Raw genomic sequence first — 16,202 nt, forward strand, 5'->3', positions numbered from 1 at the left:
ATCACTGGGTGTACCATTTATTCAGTAGAGAAATTAATTATTTCAACCTGTGCCGACTTTGTGATCGGCCTCCTCCTTTCCTCTGCCTCCCCAGTGTATTGATTCCATGAGATAAAGTGAGATAAAGTCTATGTGGATTTTTTAAATGCGGGTTAAGACGTCAAAACTAAAACCGGACTGGGGGTTTGAAATAGTTTACAAATTTCAAGTCATTTTTGTATTTTGTCAATCCCCTATTAATGAAACTGGTTTCAAAATCCGTTTTCCCTCTCCCCAAATGGTGTTATTAAAATTATTAGCACAGGGGCGCCTGGGTGGCTCAGTCATTAAGCAGCTGCCTTTGGCTCAGGTCATGATCCCAGGGTCCTGGGATCGAGTCCTACATCAGACTCCATGCTTAGCGGGAAGCCTGCGTCTCCTTTCTCCCACTCCCAACTCTCTGCTTGTGTTCCCTCCCTCACTATCTCTCTGCCAAATAAATAAATAAAATTTTAAAAATATATATTAGCATAAATGCATGACAAATCATTTTTAAACATCTGAATGGTTCCAACCTTGAGATCTGATCCAAACTTGGTTCCAAAGCGCACGTTTCTGACACAGTATGGGGACTGGCTCATGCTTTCAGTTCCTCCACATAAGACAACTTCGGCCTCTTTAACACAAATTTCCTATTGGAAAACGAATGCGCAGCAATAACAATAAAACTTTTATTGTGACAGAGGTTTGTATTAAGCAGTAAACTAACAGTAAATGTAATGGTTTACAGTCTCAAAATGAAATACTTGTCAAATCATGGTAAAGCACATGCCACAGTACCCATCCCCAAGACACAAGGGGAGAAAAACCTAACAGACGTCAATTGTGTGTGCGCAAGTGACAAATTCTACCTATGTTTTGGCAAGGAATGATAATTCTTACCCTGGAAATAAATACTGAAAATCAGCAGAGATATTAATGCCTGGTATAATATATAGATTATCAGCGGAGGATAAAGAATAAATCCTTTAAAAAGGCGGAAGAAGAATTTATCCCATTAATGCAGGAGTCTGCTGCAAGTAACAGACCACACACAAGAACTGAGTTAACTGAGGAGGATCAGAAAAGGAAACCCATTTCTTCCTTCTAACACCTCCCACTATTTGCATTTCTCAGAAAAGAAGCAAGAACAAGCCTCCAAAGCCAGTATTCACAGTGACTGCTGAGAGAATCAGGACCACTGTTTCAGATACATTGTTTCAGAAATAAATTAACATGAAAATTATTCATCACAATATGTCCACGTCCTTCATTCTGTAAGAAAATGAAGATCTGGACAAATAAAATTGGATTTCACTGTATCCCTTTCCCTGTGCTCACGGATCAAATGTATTTGTCCAAGTACCCATCCCTTAAAAAGGAATGCACTTCTTACCATCCCCTAAACCCTCCAACTTTCTTCCTAGCCTATAGTCTTTATTCCGTGTTTCACAGGCCTACGTTCAAGTTCTGTCTCTGTAACTTAGTCACCTTACTGATCAGTTTCCTTGTCTGTTAAATGGGAATAGTGATAGTTCCCGTCTTACCGGTTGTGAAGACTAAGTAAGATACTGAATGTAAATCTAGCATACGTCAGGCACACAGGAAGCACTCGATAAAAGTGAGAGTCATGATTAGCTTTAAAAAAAAAAAATGTGATAAAATATACCTAATTTCAAATTTACCATTGTAACCAATTTTAAGTGTATAGTTCAATACGTGCATTCACAGTGCTGTCTGACCAACCACCACCACTCCTCTCCAGACGTCTTTTCGGCTCTGCAGGCTGAACTCAGTACCTGTTAAACACGAACTCCTCCTTTTCTCCTCCCCCAGCCCCAGCAACCACCATCCTCCTTCCTGTCTCTATGAATCTGACTACTCATATGAGGGAGATCATACAGTATTTGTCTTTTTGTGGCTCATTTGTTCCACTTCGTTTGTCTTCAAAGATCCGTGAACAGCTTTTAAGGAACTGTGGATTCTTGTATTCCTGTGTACTTTTCCAAGAAAAATCAAATACTGACCTTTCCTAACGAAGCACTATAAAACAAAAGCCTACGGTGTTCTACTGAAGTGGGGCATTTTCTCCAACAGCTTTTAGCATTATTTTCAGAGGAGTAATAAAACGTTCCCATACCTGACATCCACTCACAATGGACTGGAAACCAGAGCCACAGAGTCTGTTAACAGTGAGAGCTGGGACCTCTTTTGGGACTCCCACCCGCAAACCAACATGCCGGGCCAAATATGCAGCATCTGAAGAACTCTGGAACAGAGGGAGAAGACAAAGAATGTCCTCTATAAATCTTGGCAACAAGGAGGACAAAATACACAGAAATGTTGGCAATCTATCAAAAATAATAAACTACATGGCTCTAAGGTAGGACACAATGTATACAGGTATAGCATGTATTTTATGTAATACATGTGTTTATTATTTGAATAAAAAACACAATGCGGTCTGCTGGTTTTTAAACACACAAAGTCCGAGAAATCCTTATATTACTATAGTTAAAATAATTCTTGTATTAATAGAAGATAGAAATTGGTAACAATTACAAATGTTTAAAAATAAAATGGGCTATCTTAAAATAGTATGTTCCTTAAAAGAGAAAGTATCCGGGGTGCCTGGGTGGCTCAGTGGGTTAAGCCTCTGCCTTCAGCTCAGGTCACGATCTCAGGGTCCTGGGATCGAGCCCCGTGTCAGGCTCTTTGCTCAGCATGGAGCCTGCTTCCTCGTCTCTTTTTGCCTGCCTCTCTGCCTACTTGTGATCTCAGTCTGTCAAATAAATAAATACAATCTTTAAAAAAAAGAGAGAGAGAGAGAGAAAGTATCCAAAGCTGTAATTTTCAACCTTTGTTGCATACCGGAAAACCAGGACAGCTTGACGTACGAATGCTTAGCGTAACCAAACCAATAAAACCGGAAAAACACAAGCAAGGCAAGGCTATCAGTAGATACTTTTAAAAGCACCCAGGGAGGGGCGCCTGGGTGGTTCAGTGGGTTAAGCCTCCACCTTTAGCTCCCGTCATGGTCTCAGGCTCCTGGGATCCAGCCCTGTCTCGGGCTCTTTGCTCAGGGGAGGCCTGTTTCCCCCTCCCTCTCTGCCTACTTGTAATCTCTGTCAAATAAATAAATAAAATATTAAAAAAATAAATAAATAAAAGCACTCAGGGGATAATGTGAAACTGAGGCTGAGACCTGTTGACCTAGGGAGGAGAGAGTTTAACAAGGACCCCAGGTTCCAAAGCAACAGTGCTGGCCCGGCTCTGGGGTCCCAGAAGAGCAGTGATGGCAGGTGGTCTGCTACAGATTTACCAGCTGGTTACAATCTGCACTTCAGTGTTTTTATAGGTTTCCTACCCTATAATCCCAACCTGTGTATTTGTTCTGTGGTTTTGGTCTCCTGTTTATTTATTTGTTCTTTTTTAAGATTTTATTTATTTTGAGAGAGAGTGCGCACAGAGGGAGATGAAGACTCACCGCTCGAGGAGAGCCTGATACAGGGCTCCATCCAGGACCCTGGGATCATGACCTGAGCTAAAGGCAGACGCTTAACCCACTGGACCACCCGGGTGCCCTTGGTCTCCTGATTAATGGCACACAAGTAATACTACCAGGTAACCAGAACCAGGTGTCAGTGTGTTGAGACTGTACTGTGTTTAGCATGATAGGAAAATTGTGAAAAAACACATACAAAAGATATAGTGGCATAAAATGCAGAGCTGGAAGCGGACTCCCAAGGTGTCAGACTTGGCGTGGGAGTGGGAGCGTGTAACGAGCTTCTCATGCCTGCACGGATGCAATCAGTGTTCTCGGCCTTCGGGAAAAAACTGGTGGAGTGGGTTCAGCCTAGATAAACCTGGTGGAGTGGGTTCAGCCTAGATAAATCGTAAAGGACAAAGGAGTAAATTGATACCATACACAGCAGTGCTAGCTCTGTCTGGATAAACAGAGAAATGGGCTGAGCCACAGAAGTTTAAACCATCTGGTTGTCCCACACAGTAACACAAACCAGGACTTGGATGCACCGTTGTATCTCATGTCTTATGGACTTCCAGGCTTTCCATCCTAGGCACTTTTGGACAAATCTTTGTCCTTGCTCAAGGCTTTATTTTGGGTTTTGTGGGTATTTGCCACATGGCATCCCTCAGCTTTACAGGTAGACAGATGTGATTCAAAACTTGTGTTCAAAGGTGTTCCTTATTGAGGGGTAATTGCTTACTTGTTGAGGAATAAGTCATGCTTCCTCACTAAAGGGGGCATGGGGGTGGTAATGCACAAGACAAGCCATGCCATAAGCTACTAGAAGAACTTCTTGATGGGAAATTTTAGCTTTGCGTTTTGTTGCTTTACTTCCTAAAATAACTTGGACATGTTCCTCACTGGTCCATCTGATGTGGGAAACAAAGGCAGAAGAAAAAAATATTAAATTTCCTTACTACTCACAGCTCACTGACAAGTCCTTGAAACAGACCGACAGTCCTCTAAGAACTCAGCTGCCTTGATGTTAATAGTTTCCCAATGGCAAAAGGCAATCTTAGCCCCATGCCCAGGATCCTGTTAAGCCTACTTCAACATATAAAAATTCCTTTTGCCAGGGTTTTCTGTTTTGGGAGTCACTTCCCTTATAATACTCTAATGTCCAGACTGGCAAAACAGGTTGTTTTATAAAATCAAGCAGTAGTCTGAGGTAATACAAAGATTATTTTTAGGTCAGGAGTCAGATCTGGATTGGAATCTAGACTCTGTCATTCACTAGCAGTGTGAACTTTGGTTTACCTAACTTTCAAGTTCCTCCCATGGGAAGTTATCTGCAAATGGATTCCCAAGTGCCATCTTTGTAAATAAGAGTAGAGTAGTTACGATTGAGTTGTTAAATTCTAGACCAACTGACTGAATAAAGATAGTTTATGGAGATCTCGCTGATGGCATACATACTTACTTGTATGGATATTTTGAATATGGTCCTACCTGATGCTTAGAAACCAGGTATCTTCTACTTTGGCCACTGTATTCCAGAAAGTAACTGATAATTTTTCCTTTTTTTTTTTTTTTGTTACATATTCTCTAAGTGCTCCCAAGAAATGACTCTACGTCCCTTTTAACACCAAGATTTGTGGGAAGAGCTTAGTACAGGTGGAAGAATATTGAACCAGAAGTCAGGAGCATTCCAGCCCAGGACTATTACAGATCACCACTCCGCAACACTGCAACTTCCCTGGAGGTTTCCTCATGTGTTAAGAGAGGCCTGGAGTTCTATAAAATCTCTAGGGTTTCTTCTGACTTTTCAATATTCCATAAATCTTACTTGGAACTTAACCCTTTTTAAAAGTTCCTATTCCTGTTTTATTTTTCAACTGAGGTATAACTGACATAAAACATTAGTTTCAAGTGTACTATGTAATGACTCAGTATTTGTATAGAATGCAAATGATCACAATTAAGTCTAGTTAACATCTGTCATCACATATATGATGAGAGAGCAGAAGGCTAGCTGAAGACAAGACATAAGCTGACACAGGGCAACCTCCCCCTAACCCCCACTCTGGGGTGGGACATGTGGGACATTCTTCCAGTAATCTCCCAATTATGTTAACATTAATGCCTTGCCAGAGGGAAAAACCACCTTAACTTGAGAATGGCAAGGTCTCTGTCTTACAGGTAGGTCTTCTTTAACATGAAAACCCTTTTGAAACTTTCCTTTTCCTTACTTTTCCCAACTTCCCCTATATAATAACCTATATAATTCCTCAAGACTCTGCCCACAGGTCCTGTCCCAGTGCTTTAATAAAACCACCATTTTGCACTGAAGATGTCAAGACTTCTTTCTTGGCTGCAGACTCTGGACCTCGCCCCACCAAAGCTCACCTATCTTCCAAAACCACATTATATAGTTAAACAAAAAAATTTTTTTGAGGACTGATGTGAGGCTGGGAGCAAATGGTCAGAATTCTTGAGACACTTCTGGTGCAAAAAGGTACTTTTATTTAAGCACAGGGACAGGACCCATAGGCAGGAAGAGCTGCACTGGGGCTGTGAGTGATTACATACCTTGTAGTTAGTGGGGGTTACAGACAGCGTAAGTCCCTATGGAATTTGGAAGCAGAGCCTATCCAGGACCTTGAGGGGCTGGCTGCTGCTTAGATAAGGTTCTTTACTTTTGTCTAGTAAAACATGAGTCTCGAGACCTTTCAGGTGTATGTAAGTGGCGTCTGAAAGATGACTGCTCTCTTATCGGCGGAAAGATCAGCGGCAAGTAACAGGAACAAGAACAAAGCTGCAGTGGTAAAGTACTAACCCGTCCTTGATGGGGCGGGAGGGGTGTTAGAATCCCTACCTCAGGAATTCTGTCTGGAGACTACAGCGGCAGCAAAACACAGCCTTTGTTCCTGTTTCTCCCATCAAGGACTTTTAATACTTATTAGCACCTTTCAAATGCCCGGTACAGTATTATTAACTATAGTCATCATGCTGTTTCGTTACAGCCCCAAGACTGACCGACTGACTTAGAACTGGAAGATTATACCTTTTTGACCTCCGTAACTCACGTAATTCTTCTCATATATGAGAGCTGCTAAGGACAGAATACTTTAGTGCCTTTAAAACCTCTCAGAACATTACTTAGTCGATTCCCATTATTCGTAGATTCTATACTCGCGAATTCACCTACGTGTTAAAAATTTCTTTGTATGGGCACCTGGGTGGCTCAGTGGGTTAAAGCCTCTGCCTTCAGCTCAGGTCATGATCCCAGGGTCCTGGGATCGAGCCCCGAATTGGGCTCTCTGCTCAGTGGGGAGCCTGCTTCCATTCCTCTCTCTCTGCCTACTTGAGATCTGTCAAATGAATAAATAAAATCTTTAAAAAAAATTTATTTGTAACCCCAAAAGTAATACCTCCAGCACTTCTGTGGTTATTTCCAGATTATGGGCAGGTTGGAGGAACACTGAGAAAATTTAGTCGCCTAAAATAATATATACTTTCCTAGCTGAGATGAACAAAGGGACACTCAGCCTTCTTGTTTTAGCTCTCATGCTATAAACAAGTGACCTTTTAGGGCGCCTGAGTGGCTCAGTCCATTGAATGTCTGCCTTCCGTTCAGATCATGATCCCAGGGTCCTGGGACTGAGCCTCCTGTGTAGGCTCCCTGCTCAGCAGGGAGTCTGCGTCTCTGTCAGCCCCTCCCCCTTCCCTCCTGCTCTTACACTCTCTCTCTGAAGTAAATAAAATCTTAAAAACAAACAAAAACAAATCTCCTTTTTGTGATCTATTTATTGCAACGTTTTTTGCATTTTTGTGCTTTTTGTTGGAGATTTTGCTGTTCAAAATCGCCGCAGGCATAGTGCCATTGAAGTGCAGTGATCCACAGAGCACACTGCGGAAGCACACACTGGGGACCTCACCTGGACCAAAGGAAACCAAAGGTGGTCCAAGAGGTAACTGCTGCCATCAGGGACATCTTACACAAACACTCCAACAAGTACGAAAGTACCAGTGCCACTCTCGCTGGATGAAGCAGACCCACGAGCAGCTATGATTTGGATCGGGGCAGAGATGAGTTACTGAAGAGCTTCCCAGAGGGTTTTCCTGATGAGCCCAGGTGCAGCTCACTCTGCTGACTGCCACAGCGAAGCTGCTTCTCAAGCAAACACCAGAAACACAGGAACTGCTACAACAAGTCTTGAGTTTGACAACACGGGATTCTGATAAACCTGACCTTCGAGACCAGGGCTATATATTTACTGGTGTCTTCTCTCAACAGACCCTGTCACAGGCAAATTAGTCGTCTTGTGTGAGAAGCCACTGACCCTGAGACAGATCTTATTGTGCTAGCTCTGCTGGATGAGCTCATCTGCCACACCAGTCTTTGGACCTTGGTGTACCATAAGCCTCCCAATGCTTTTGTAGAAGGAAGTCATGGGATCCGTCGCAAACATGAGCCAATACATCATGGGAGCACTGATGTCGATGACAGCCTTTGGCACCACCACTGCCACGATCTTGGAACAGCCTAAGGTTAGCCCCTCTCAAGGTGACCTTCTAGACCTTCTAAACCTTGACCTCAGTCTCCCAGTCAATGTGCTTCAGGTGTCCTCCATACAGATGGGAGCAGCAGATCTCCCTGGAGGAGGACTAGATGGGCCGGCGAGACGGTCTTTCATCCCATCCTCAGGGCCTGTAACCTTCGCTCCTCCACCTGCTCCCACTGGGGTCAGCACTGGTCTGAATGACGTGTCAGCACTCTCCATGGGACAGGCATGGGACCTGCTGGATGGGTGGTGCCTAAGGCTGTCTGGCTGCCTGCAGTAAAAAATAATGGTCTGGAGATTTCCAGGACATTTACTCACTGCCAAGGGCACACCTACACGGAAATGAACTTCACCAACAATGCTTTGCAGCACATGACAGACTTTGCAATCCAGTTAAACAAGAGCAGCTTTGGGGTCATCCCCAGCACTCCTCTGGCCAACCACACACCACAGATGCCAAAGCAGCGTGTGGATGTCTCCCTGCCTCTGAACACCTTAGGTCCTGTCACGAAGATGGAACCTCTGAGTAACTGCAGGTGGCTGTGAAAAACAATGTTTGTCTTCTCCTTCAGCTTCTCACCCCACTCAGGGTGCGCTCTGTAGAAGATTTCAAAATGGTGCGCCAGGTCTTCCTTGCAAGTGGAAGGCCATTCCCAGTGAAAAAGAACTTCAGTTTCAGATTAAGGACTGTCCATTAAATACTGACAGTTTCCAGCAAACTGCAAAACAGCAATGTTTACTGCCTTGCCAAGAGGAATGTGGAAGGGGAGGACATGCTGTACCAATCCTTGAAGCTCAATAATGGCATCTGGAGTTTGGCTAAGCTATGTATCCAGCCAGGAAACCCACACGGCACGGTGTCGCTGAAGTGCAGAGCTCCCGAGGTCTCCTAGGACGTCTGTGAAGTCTACGGCAGCATTTCTGAAAAGCTAATAGACGGGTCTGGTGCCCTTTGGCCATCCTGTGACTGGTGCAAGCCAGGAACTCTTAACTGGAAGAAATCGTTTTGCCACGTAGACTCTGAACCCAAACACGCTGATGCCACACCCCAAGGCAGTGACTGGTCTAAGCTGTGCTGCCATCACGGCACAACCTGCTGCATAGTTTCAGCTTCTCATTAACATCTGTAAGCACCGCTTCAGTCACTTCCCACCTCTTGTCACATACCGCTGCCACCTGTCCTTACTTGTGAGCTTCACCATAGTGTGTCAACAGCTGGAATTTTTGAGCGGTTTGATATTTTGTAACTGAGAGCTCATTTGGAAAGCAGAAAAGGACAAAAATTATTAAAGGAAAAGTGTCACTGAAGAAAAAAAAATGAATGAAGCCCTTCAGACTCCACTGCAAACAAAACTGGTTGTTGCTAGAAGCGAAATCTCTATGAGTCATGGCTCCGGAGCGGAGGTGGGGGGTGGAAATAATTGCACACCCGTTCTGGAGCCTTATCCCTGCCCCAAGAGCTGAGCACGTGGTGGAGGTGGTGGCAGCAGCCTCCAGTCTTCTCGGCCTGTCCCTCCTAGTATGGAACAACCACTTTCTGAGCCAGCAGAACAGTGACAAGGAACTTGCAGTGGCAATGCACTCTGCATGGAGCTTCTGTTAAGCCAAGGGCCAGGAGGAAGAAGGAAGCCCCATCTCTTTGGCAATACTTCAAAGAAATATACAGCTTTCATTATCTATGAAATGATGTGATCTATTTTGTTGACCTCAACATAGCAATATAGAAGGTAAAGGAGTTTCTTATTTCCGTAACAAATACTGACCAAGGTCCTGCTGGTTAAGAAATTATAGGGGATGTCTTACACTGACCAGGTTTTCTACCCTTCTTAGTTGGTAAACAGAGAGAGCCAACTAACTTTAGATAAGTCAAGGAAATGAATCTGACAGAGAAGCAATGAAATGTAACTCCAATGGGATAGATATAGAGCTTCTAGATTATATGGTGGCTTTGATGTATGCCATCACTTCTAGAGTCAAGGATTACTTAAATCATAAATACATTTAACTATTAACTAGTTCACTATTAAGACATATTAAGTTATCTTCTTAATAACACGAAGCAACAAGAATGAATACCGACCTCCCTTCTGCCCTACTGACCTGGATGACATTGCCTACAATGACACTGTCAATGGTCTCAGGTGAGACCTTGCCCGCAGACAAGGCAGCCTTGGCAGCAAATTCAGTCAAGTCGGTAGCCGTGAAGTCCTTCAGAAGACCTCCGTATGCTCCAAAAGGGGTTCGCTTAGCGGCAACAATGAACACACCTGTAAGCAGAGACAGATTCCTCAGTGTCCCGAACATGCTTTAAATAATCTCACTATGAAACCTAGTACTAGGTACTGCTTTCAATTAGAACTTAGACAATTTTTGTCCCAGAACAGTACATGGAACAAGTCCCACTCACAGAAGCAATCTTTTAAGGAAGGGGTATCAGCTGGAGCAGTACCTACATGCTGGCCCCCAGAACTGCACGCTGCAACATAAATCCATCCTGGTAGACAACATTCTTGTCCTCCGGTGAGCTACAAAGCTAGAAACATTTGTTTAAAACTAAAATACTGGGGTGTCTGGGTAGCCCAGTAGGTTAAGCGTCTGTCTTTGCCTTTGACTCAGGTCATGATCCCGGGGATTCCTGGGATCCAGCCCTGCACTGGGCTCCGTGCTCAGCGGGGAGCTTGCTTCTCCCTCTCCAGTTCCTGCTCCCCCTTTCCCCAGCTTATAAGCTCTCTCCCTCTCTCTATCAAATAAATAAAATATTTTTAAAAAATAAAAATAAAAAAAATAAATAAAACAAACGCTGGGACAGCTGGATGCCCAATTGGTTATGTATCTGCCTTTGGATCAGGTCATCATCCCAGGGTCTGGGGATGACATTAAGCTCCCTGCTCAGTAGGGAGCTGCTTCTCCCTCTGCCTGCCGCTCCCTCTGCTTGTGCTCTCTAGCTCCAACAAATAAAATCTTAAAAAAAAAAAAACCAAAAACCAAACACAGGGGCACCTGGGTGGCTCAATGGGTTAAGCTTACTCTGCCTTCGGCTCAGGTCATGGTCTCAGGGTCCTGAGATCCAGCCCCGCATTGGGCTCTCTGCTTGCTTCTCTGCCTACTTGTGATCTCTCTCTCTGTGTCAAGTAAGTAAAATAAAAAATCTTTAAAAAATAAAAAATAAAACAAAAACAAAAACAATGCTTCTTCGATGTGCTGAAGTATATTTCCTAGTCACAGACTCAAAGAATCTCCAAATTAAAAGTTCTCTTGAGGTTTGAGGACAACCACTCACCCCACAGAAAATTCCTGACACAAGAGACAAAAATTCCTCTGCTAGAAAATTTACAGTAAGGCATACTCCACCATGTGAAGCAGTGTGCCTATGAATGGACAACCTAAAGTATGATTTTTTCCTCCTACATAGCTAAGTCAGCTTACCCAGTCTTCCATCTACCAGCTTACCCAAATGTATCCCAAGTCTATTTCTACAGGAAAAAAAAAAAAGGAAAGAAAAACTGTTTCTAGAATTGATAATGTTTTGAATGTGAACTACATATGCCTTTAACTTTGGAGCCATAGGATGACTAAAATACAAATTTCAAATAATATGAACCATTCATTTTACAAAGTGGACTATCTTTTACACAGAGAGCCCCTCCAGATCTAAAGTCAGCTAACCTGTAACACCTCCCATCTCTTAAGTAAATAAAAGGCATTCTTACAAAACTTCTTTGACATCATTTCTGGTTGCTTTCTTCTGAAGACACTCTAGTTTGCCAATATCCTGTTAAAACATGTCTCTTAGAATACAACAAGATTTCCTGATCCAACCACAAAGAATATAGAGGAAATTATCTATACACACAGTAATGTAAATTAAGAGTAAAAAATTATGGTATCACTATTAGTTCAACAGATGTCCCTATGCAAATAAATAAAAATCGCTAACTGAGGCACTCTACCGCCACCTCCACCGAAAAAGGCTACAGAAGTCTCCGATGATGGGAGTGATACTCACTAGAGCTGTATGAGGCAAAACTTGCACATTGGGAAGCAGCACCCAATATAGTCCGTTTCATCCCACTAACATTTATTAGGCACCAACTAAGCATGAGACATTTTATCACTTTTCATTATCTAATCTTCCTAACAATCCTGCAGGTCAAAAGTAAAGTGCGTACAGGAGGCACTCAGTATGGGGTGGACCTCATGCTTGGTGCTTTGCATACATAGGCTTCTCCCAAAACAATCTGAGCTCACATTTCCATGTCCTGCCAAGAAATGATGGGACTTTTAACAATGGGTTTGTGTCAAGATATTAACCTGTAATTGAGACCATACAAATATTATACCACGCTTGGTATTTAAGTACAATTCTCCTGATTACGTTAGTGGAGGCTATCTCTTTTGTGGAACAAACTCAACCTATCCTAAAAAAACCCAAAAAACAGAAACAAAAAAACCCTCCCAGAACCAAAGAAAACAAAAAACTTCAGCTTCTCCTTTCATCCCTACTTTGAGAAACTCACAGTCTAAAAGAATTTTAGGAGAGGCACCTGGATGGCTCAGTCAGTTAGGTTAGGCATCAGGTGGTTAAGCATCTGACTCTTGATTTTGGCTCAGGTCAGAATCTCAGGGTCCTGACATGAAGCCCTGCTATGGAGCCACTCAGAGTCTGCTAGAGATTCTTTCTCTCTCTCTCCCCCTCTGTTCCTCCCCCTGCTCATGCACTCTAATTTTTAAAAATCTTAAACCCCCAAACATTAAAAGATAAAAGAATGCTACTCCTAAAATGCAATTGTAATTTAGAAGAGAACCAATTAATCTTTACAGATACAATATTCAGATATTTACAAGCCCATAAATATTACTTCAGTGCATTACAGATCTTTTGTTCTGATAGATGGGTTTCTCTGTGGCACTATACCTTCCTCAATTTCTGCCAATGTCCTCTAAACTTCCTTGCCTGGGGTGCCTGGGTGGCTGAGTTAAGTGCCTGCCTTTGGCTTAGGTCTCGATCCCAGGGATCGAGCCCCATATTGGGCTCCCTGCTCAGTGCAGAGCCTGCTTCTCCCTCTCCAACTCCCCCATGCTTGTGTTATCGCTCTATCATAAATAAATAAAATCTAAAAAAATAAATAAACCTCCTGGCTTTAATATTTTACCTATTTTTATACTGGTATTTTATTTCGGTTTTCTTTCCCCTTCCTATGTCTTCTTCCTCATTTAATTACAGCCTGATTGTCATCATGGCTCCTATCTGATCACCTCTCCTGCAAATAACAATGATGGTATAGAAAAATGACTACTTGACAGCCTTGGAAAATGAACGAAACTAGACAGGTATGGAGGAGATGTGGAAGAATGGAACAGTACAGGGTGAGTGTTCAATTTATTTATAGCCTCTGACTTTAAGGCAAAGAGTCCACATTACGTGAATGGCTAGAACTCAGAAACTGTCTTACTGGCTTAAAGACTCAGAGAACTGAGTTCATGGCAGTCACAGCCACTGGTAAATAAGAATGAAAGTGGGAAAGGAAAGGACCACAGGCAAGAGCCCAAATCATACACACGAACTCCGCTTAAGTATTTGGCTGGCCCTGTAACCATGATCTACAAACACCTTAGCTAAGGCTAACAGAACTGAACTGAGATTTGAGCTGTTGTCCACTCCCAGGGAAACAGTTTACCGATTCCAAGTTCAGCTGAATTAACTGCCTGCAAATTAAACAGCCAACCAACCAATCAATAAATTAACAGGCTTTGGAAGAACATAACAGAATCGGGCTCTGCAATGTTTCATATGCAACGTTCATGCTACGATCTAAAATTAATGCACATATGAAGAGCCAAGAAAATATGATTTTTTAAATTTTATTTATTTTATTTTTCTTAACATGAAGAATTCTTAAAAGACAGTCAACAGAGACTAACCCCAAGATGACCCAAATGTTAGAATTAGCAGACAAGGATTTTCTAACTATGCTCAAGGATATAAAGCAAAGTAAGCTTATAACAAAGGATAGGCCATCTCAGTAAAGAAACAGAAACTGTTAAAAAAAAAAATCAAAATGGAAATTCCCTTTTTTTTTTCCCCCCAAAATGGAAATTCTAAAACTGAAAGGTATCTGAAATAAAAAATCCACTGAATGGGCCTCACAGAAGAATGGAAATGAGAGATTCAGTGACTTTGAACATATGGACACAGAAATTTTACAATCTGAAGAAGAGAGAACAAAAAAACATGGGCAGAAGCTCAAAGTCTGACAAAGGAACAAAGGTAACTCAATGGAGAGAGGGCAGTCTTTTCAGCAAATGGTGCTGGAGCAACTGGACATGGACATCCATGTGCAAAAATAAAGTAATAAATTAATTAAAAAATAAAATCTAGACGCAGACCTTAAACCTTTCACAACAATTAATTCAAAATGGCTCGCAGACTTAAATGTAAAATGCAAAACTATAAAACTTCTACAGGATAATATAGGATAAAATCTAGGTGACCATGGGCTTGGTGGTAACTTTTTAGATTCAACACCAGAATTTTATCCATGAACGAAAAATGTGGAAAGGTGAATGTCATTAAAATTAAAAAATTCTGCTCTGCAAAAGACCATAGAAGGAAATGAAAGGAACAAGCTACAAACTGAGAATATTTAAAACACACTTATTTGATTAATGACTGGTATTCAATATACACAAATGATGTGGTTTTGGAATATAGGAGAGTTTTGGTGGGGTGAGGTCCAGAGCCAAGAAGTCTTTGGTGCAAAATGGTGGTTTATTAAAGCACAGGGGACAGGGCTCTGTGCAGAACAGCTGCTGTGCCAGTGTCTTAAGGAGTGGCTGATTGGGGCACCTGGGTGGTTCAGTGGGTTAAGCCTCTGCCTTTGGCTCGGGTCAGGATTTCAGGGTCCTTGGATCTCTACTGGGCAAGGAGCCTGCTTCGTCCTCTCTCTGCCTGCCCCTCTGCCTGTTTGTGATCTCTCTCTCTGTCAAATAAATAAATAAAATCTTAAAAAAAAAAAAAAAAAGAATGCCTGATTATCCCCTTGGGAGTTGTAAGGAAGGAATTGGGAGGTTTCAAAAGAACTTTCCTATGCTAAAGAGGACCAACTACAAGGTACCTACAAGATACCACAAGTTCAGGTTGTTTTCCCCTCTAGCAAGATATTAACGAGATGACAGTTGGAAGATTCCTGGAAGAACATCACAAAGGTCCCATCCAAGAGTGGGGGTTGGGTGGAGGTTGCAGGCTGTCAGTGTATGCTTCAGCTAGCTTCAGCTAGCCTTCTGCTCCCTCACCACATATACATCTTAAAATTCAAAAGAAGAAAACCTACAACCCAGTGAAAAAGTGGGTAAGAGAAAAATCTTAACACACCCCACAAAAGATGATATAAAGATGACAAACAGCCGTAAGAAAATATACACAACATCCTACGTCATTAGGGACATACAAATTAAAGTAACGAGAGAGCACTACACAACTATTAGAATAGCTAAAATCCAAAACACTAACACCACCAAATGCTGGGGAGGATGCAGGGCACAAGAAACTCGTTGCCGCTGGTAATGCAAAAGACAAGCACTTTGGAAGACAGTTTGGCTGTTCCTTATAAAACTAAAACAAAACCTACCCTATCCACATGATCTAGGAATCACTGTTCCTATGCATTTATACAAATGAGCCTTAGACTCACGTCCACACAACCTGCACACGAATGTTTACAGCAGCTTTATTCTGAACTGCCAAAACTTGTAAGAATCCAAGATGTCGTTCAATAGGTGAATGGATGCTGCACAGCCATACAACACATATTCAGCAATAAAAATAAATGACCTGTCAAGTCAAGAAAACACACGGAGGAAGCTTAAATGCATACTGGTAAGTGAAAGAAGCCCATCTAAAAGGGCTACAGACTATGATTCCAAGTATATGCCACCTGGAAAGGGCAAAACTATGGAGGCAGTATAAAGATCACTGGTTGCCAAGGGACTTGCAAGGTGTGCTGATGTGACAGCACAGGAAAAAAAATCCCACTAGAATGCAAAACAGGAACACTGCCTTCCTGTCTGTCTCAGAGAAAATATTAACTTAATTAGAGCAATGACACACAACAACCAGAACAAATTAAGGGAAACTGCTGCTACAGCATCCA

General features: G+C 42.3%; 1 protein-coding gene and 1 pseudogene across 3 annotated transcripts in view; one reads left to right on the plus strand and one right to left on the minus strand.

Annotated features, from left to right (window-relative positions):
* ACAA2 (acetyl-CoA acyltransferase 2) overlaps positions 1-16,202 on the minus strand; it is a 29,975-nt gene that overhangs the window by 12,870 nt on the left and 903 nt on the right. For 2 of the 3 annotated variants that reach the window (XM_004752179.3, XM_004752178.3), the window contains exons 2-4: positions 10,153-10,319; positions 2,159-2,287; positions 555-671 (exon numbers count right to left, since the gene is read on the minus strand). In XM_004752179.3, coding sequence (XP_004752236.1) covers positions 555-671; positions 2,159-2,287; positions 10,153-10,319 — 413 coding nt within the window. Of the gene's footprint in view, positions 1-554; positions 672-2,158; positions 2,288-10,152; positions 10,320-11,762; positions 11,797-16,202 lie in introns of those variants that run through there. The other variant, XM_045065615.1, reaches the window with a different exon arrangement.
* LOC123387660 lies at positions 2,391-9,656 on the plus strand (annotated as a pseudogene).

This window comes from Mustela putorius, unplaced genomic scaffold (assembly GCF_011764305.1).
Source record: "Mustela putorius furo isolate JIRA1106 unplaced genomic scaffold, ASM1176430v1.1 tig00003858_pilon_pilon_pilon, whole genome shotgun sequence".
In the NCBI taxonomy this organism is placed as follows: domain Eukaryota; kingdom Metazoa; phylum Chordata; class Mammalia; order Carnivora; family Mustelidae; genus Mustela; species Mustela putorius.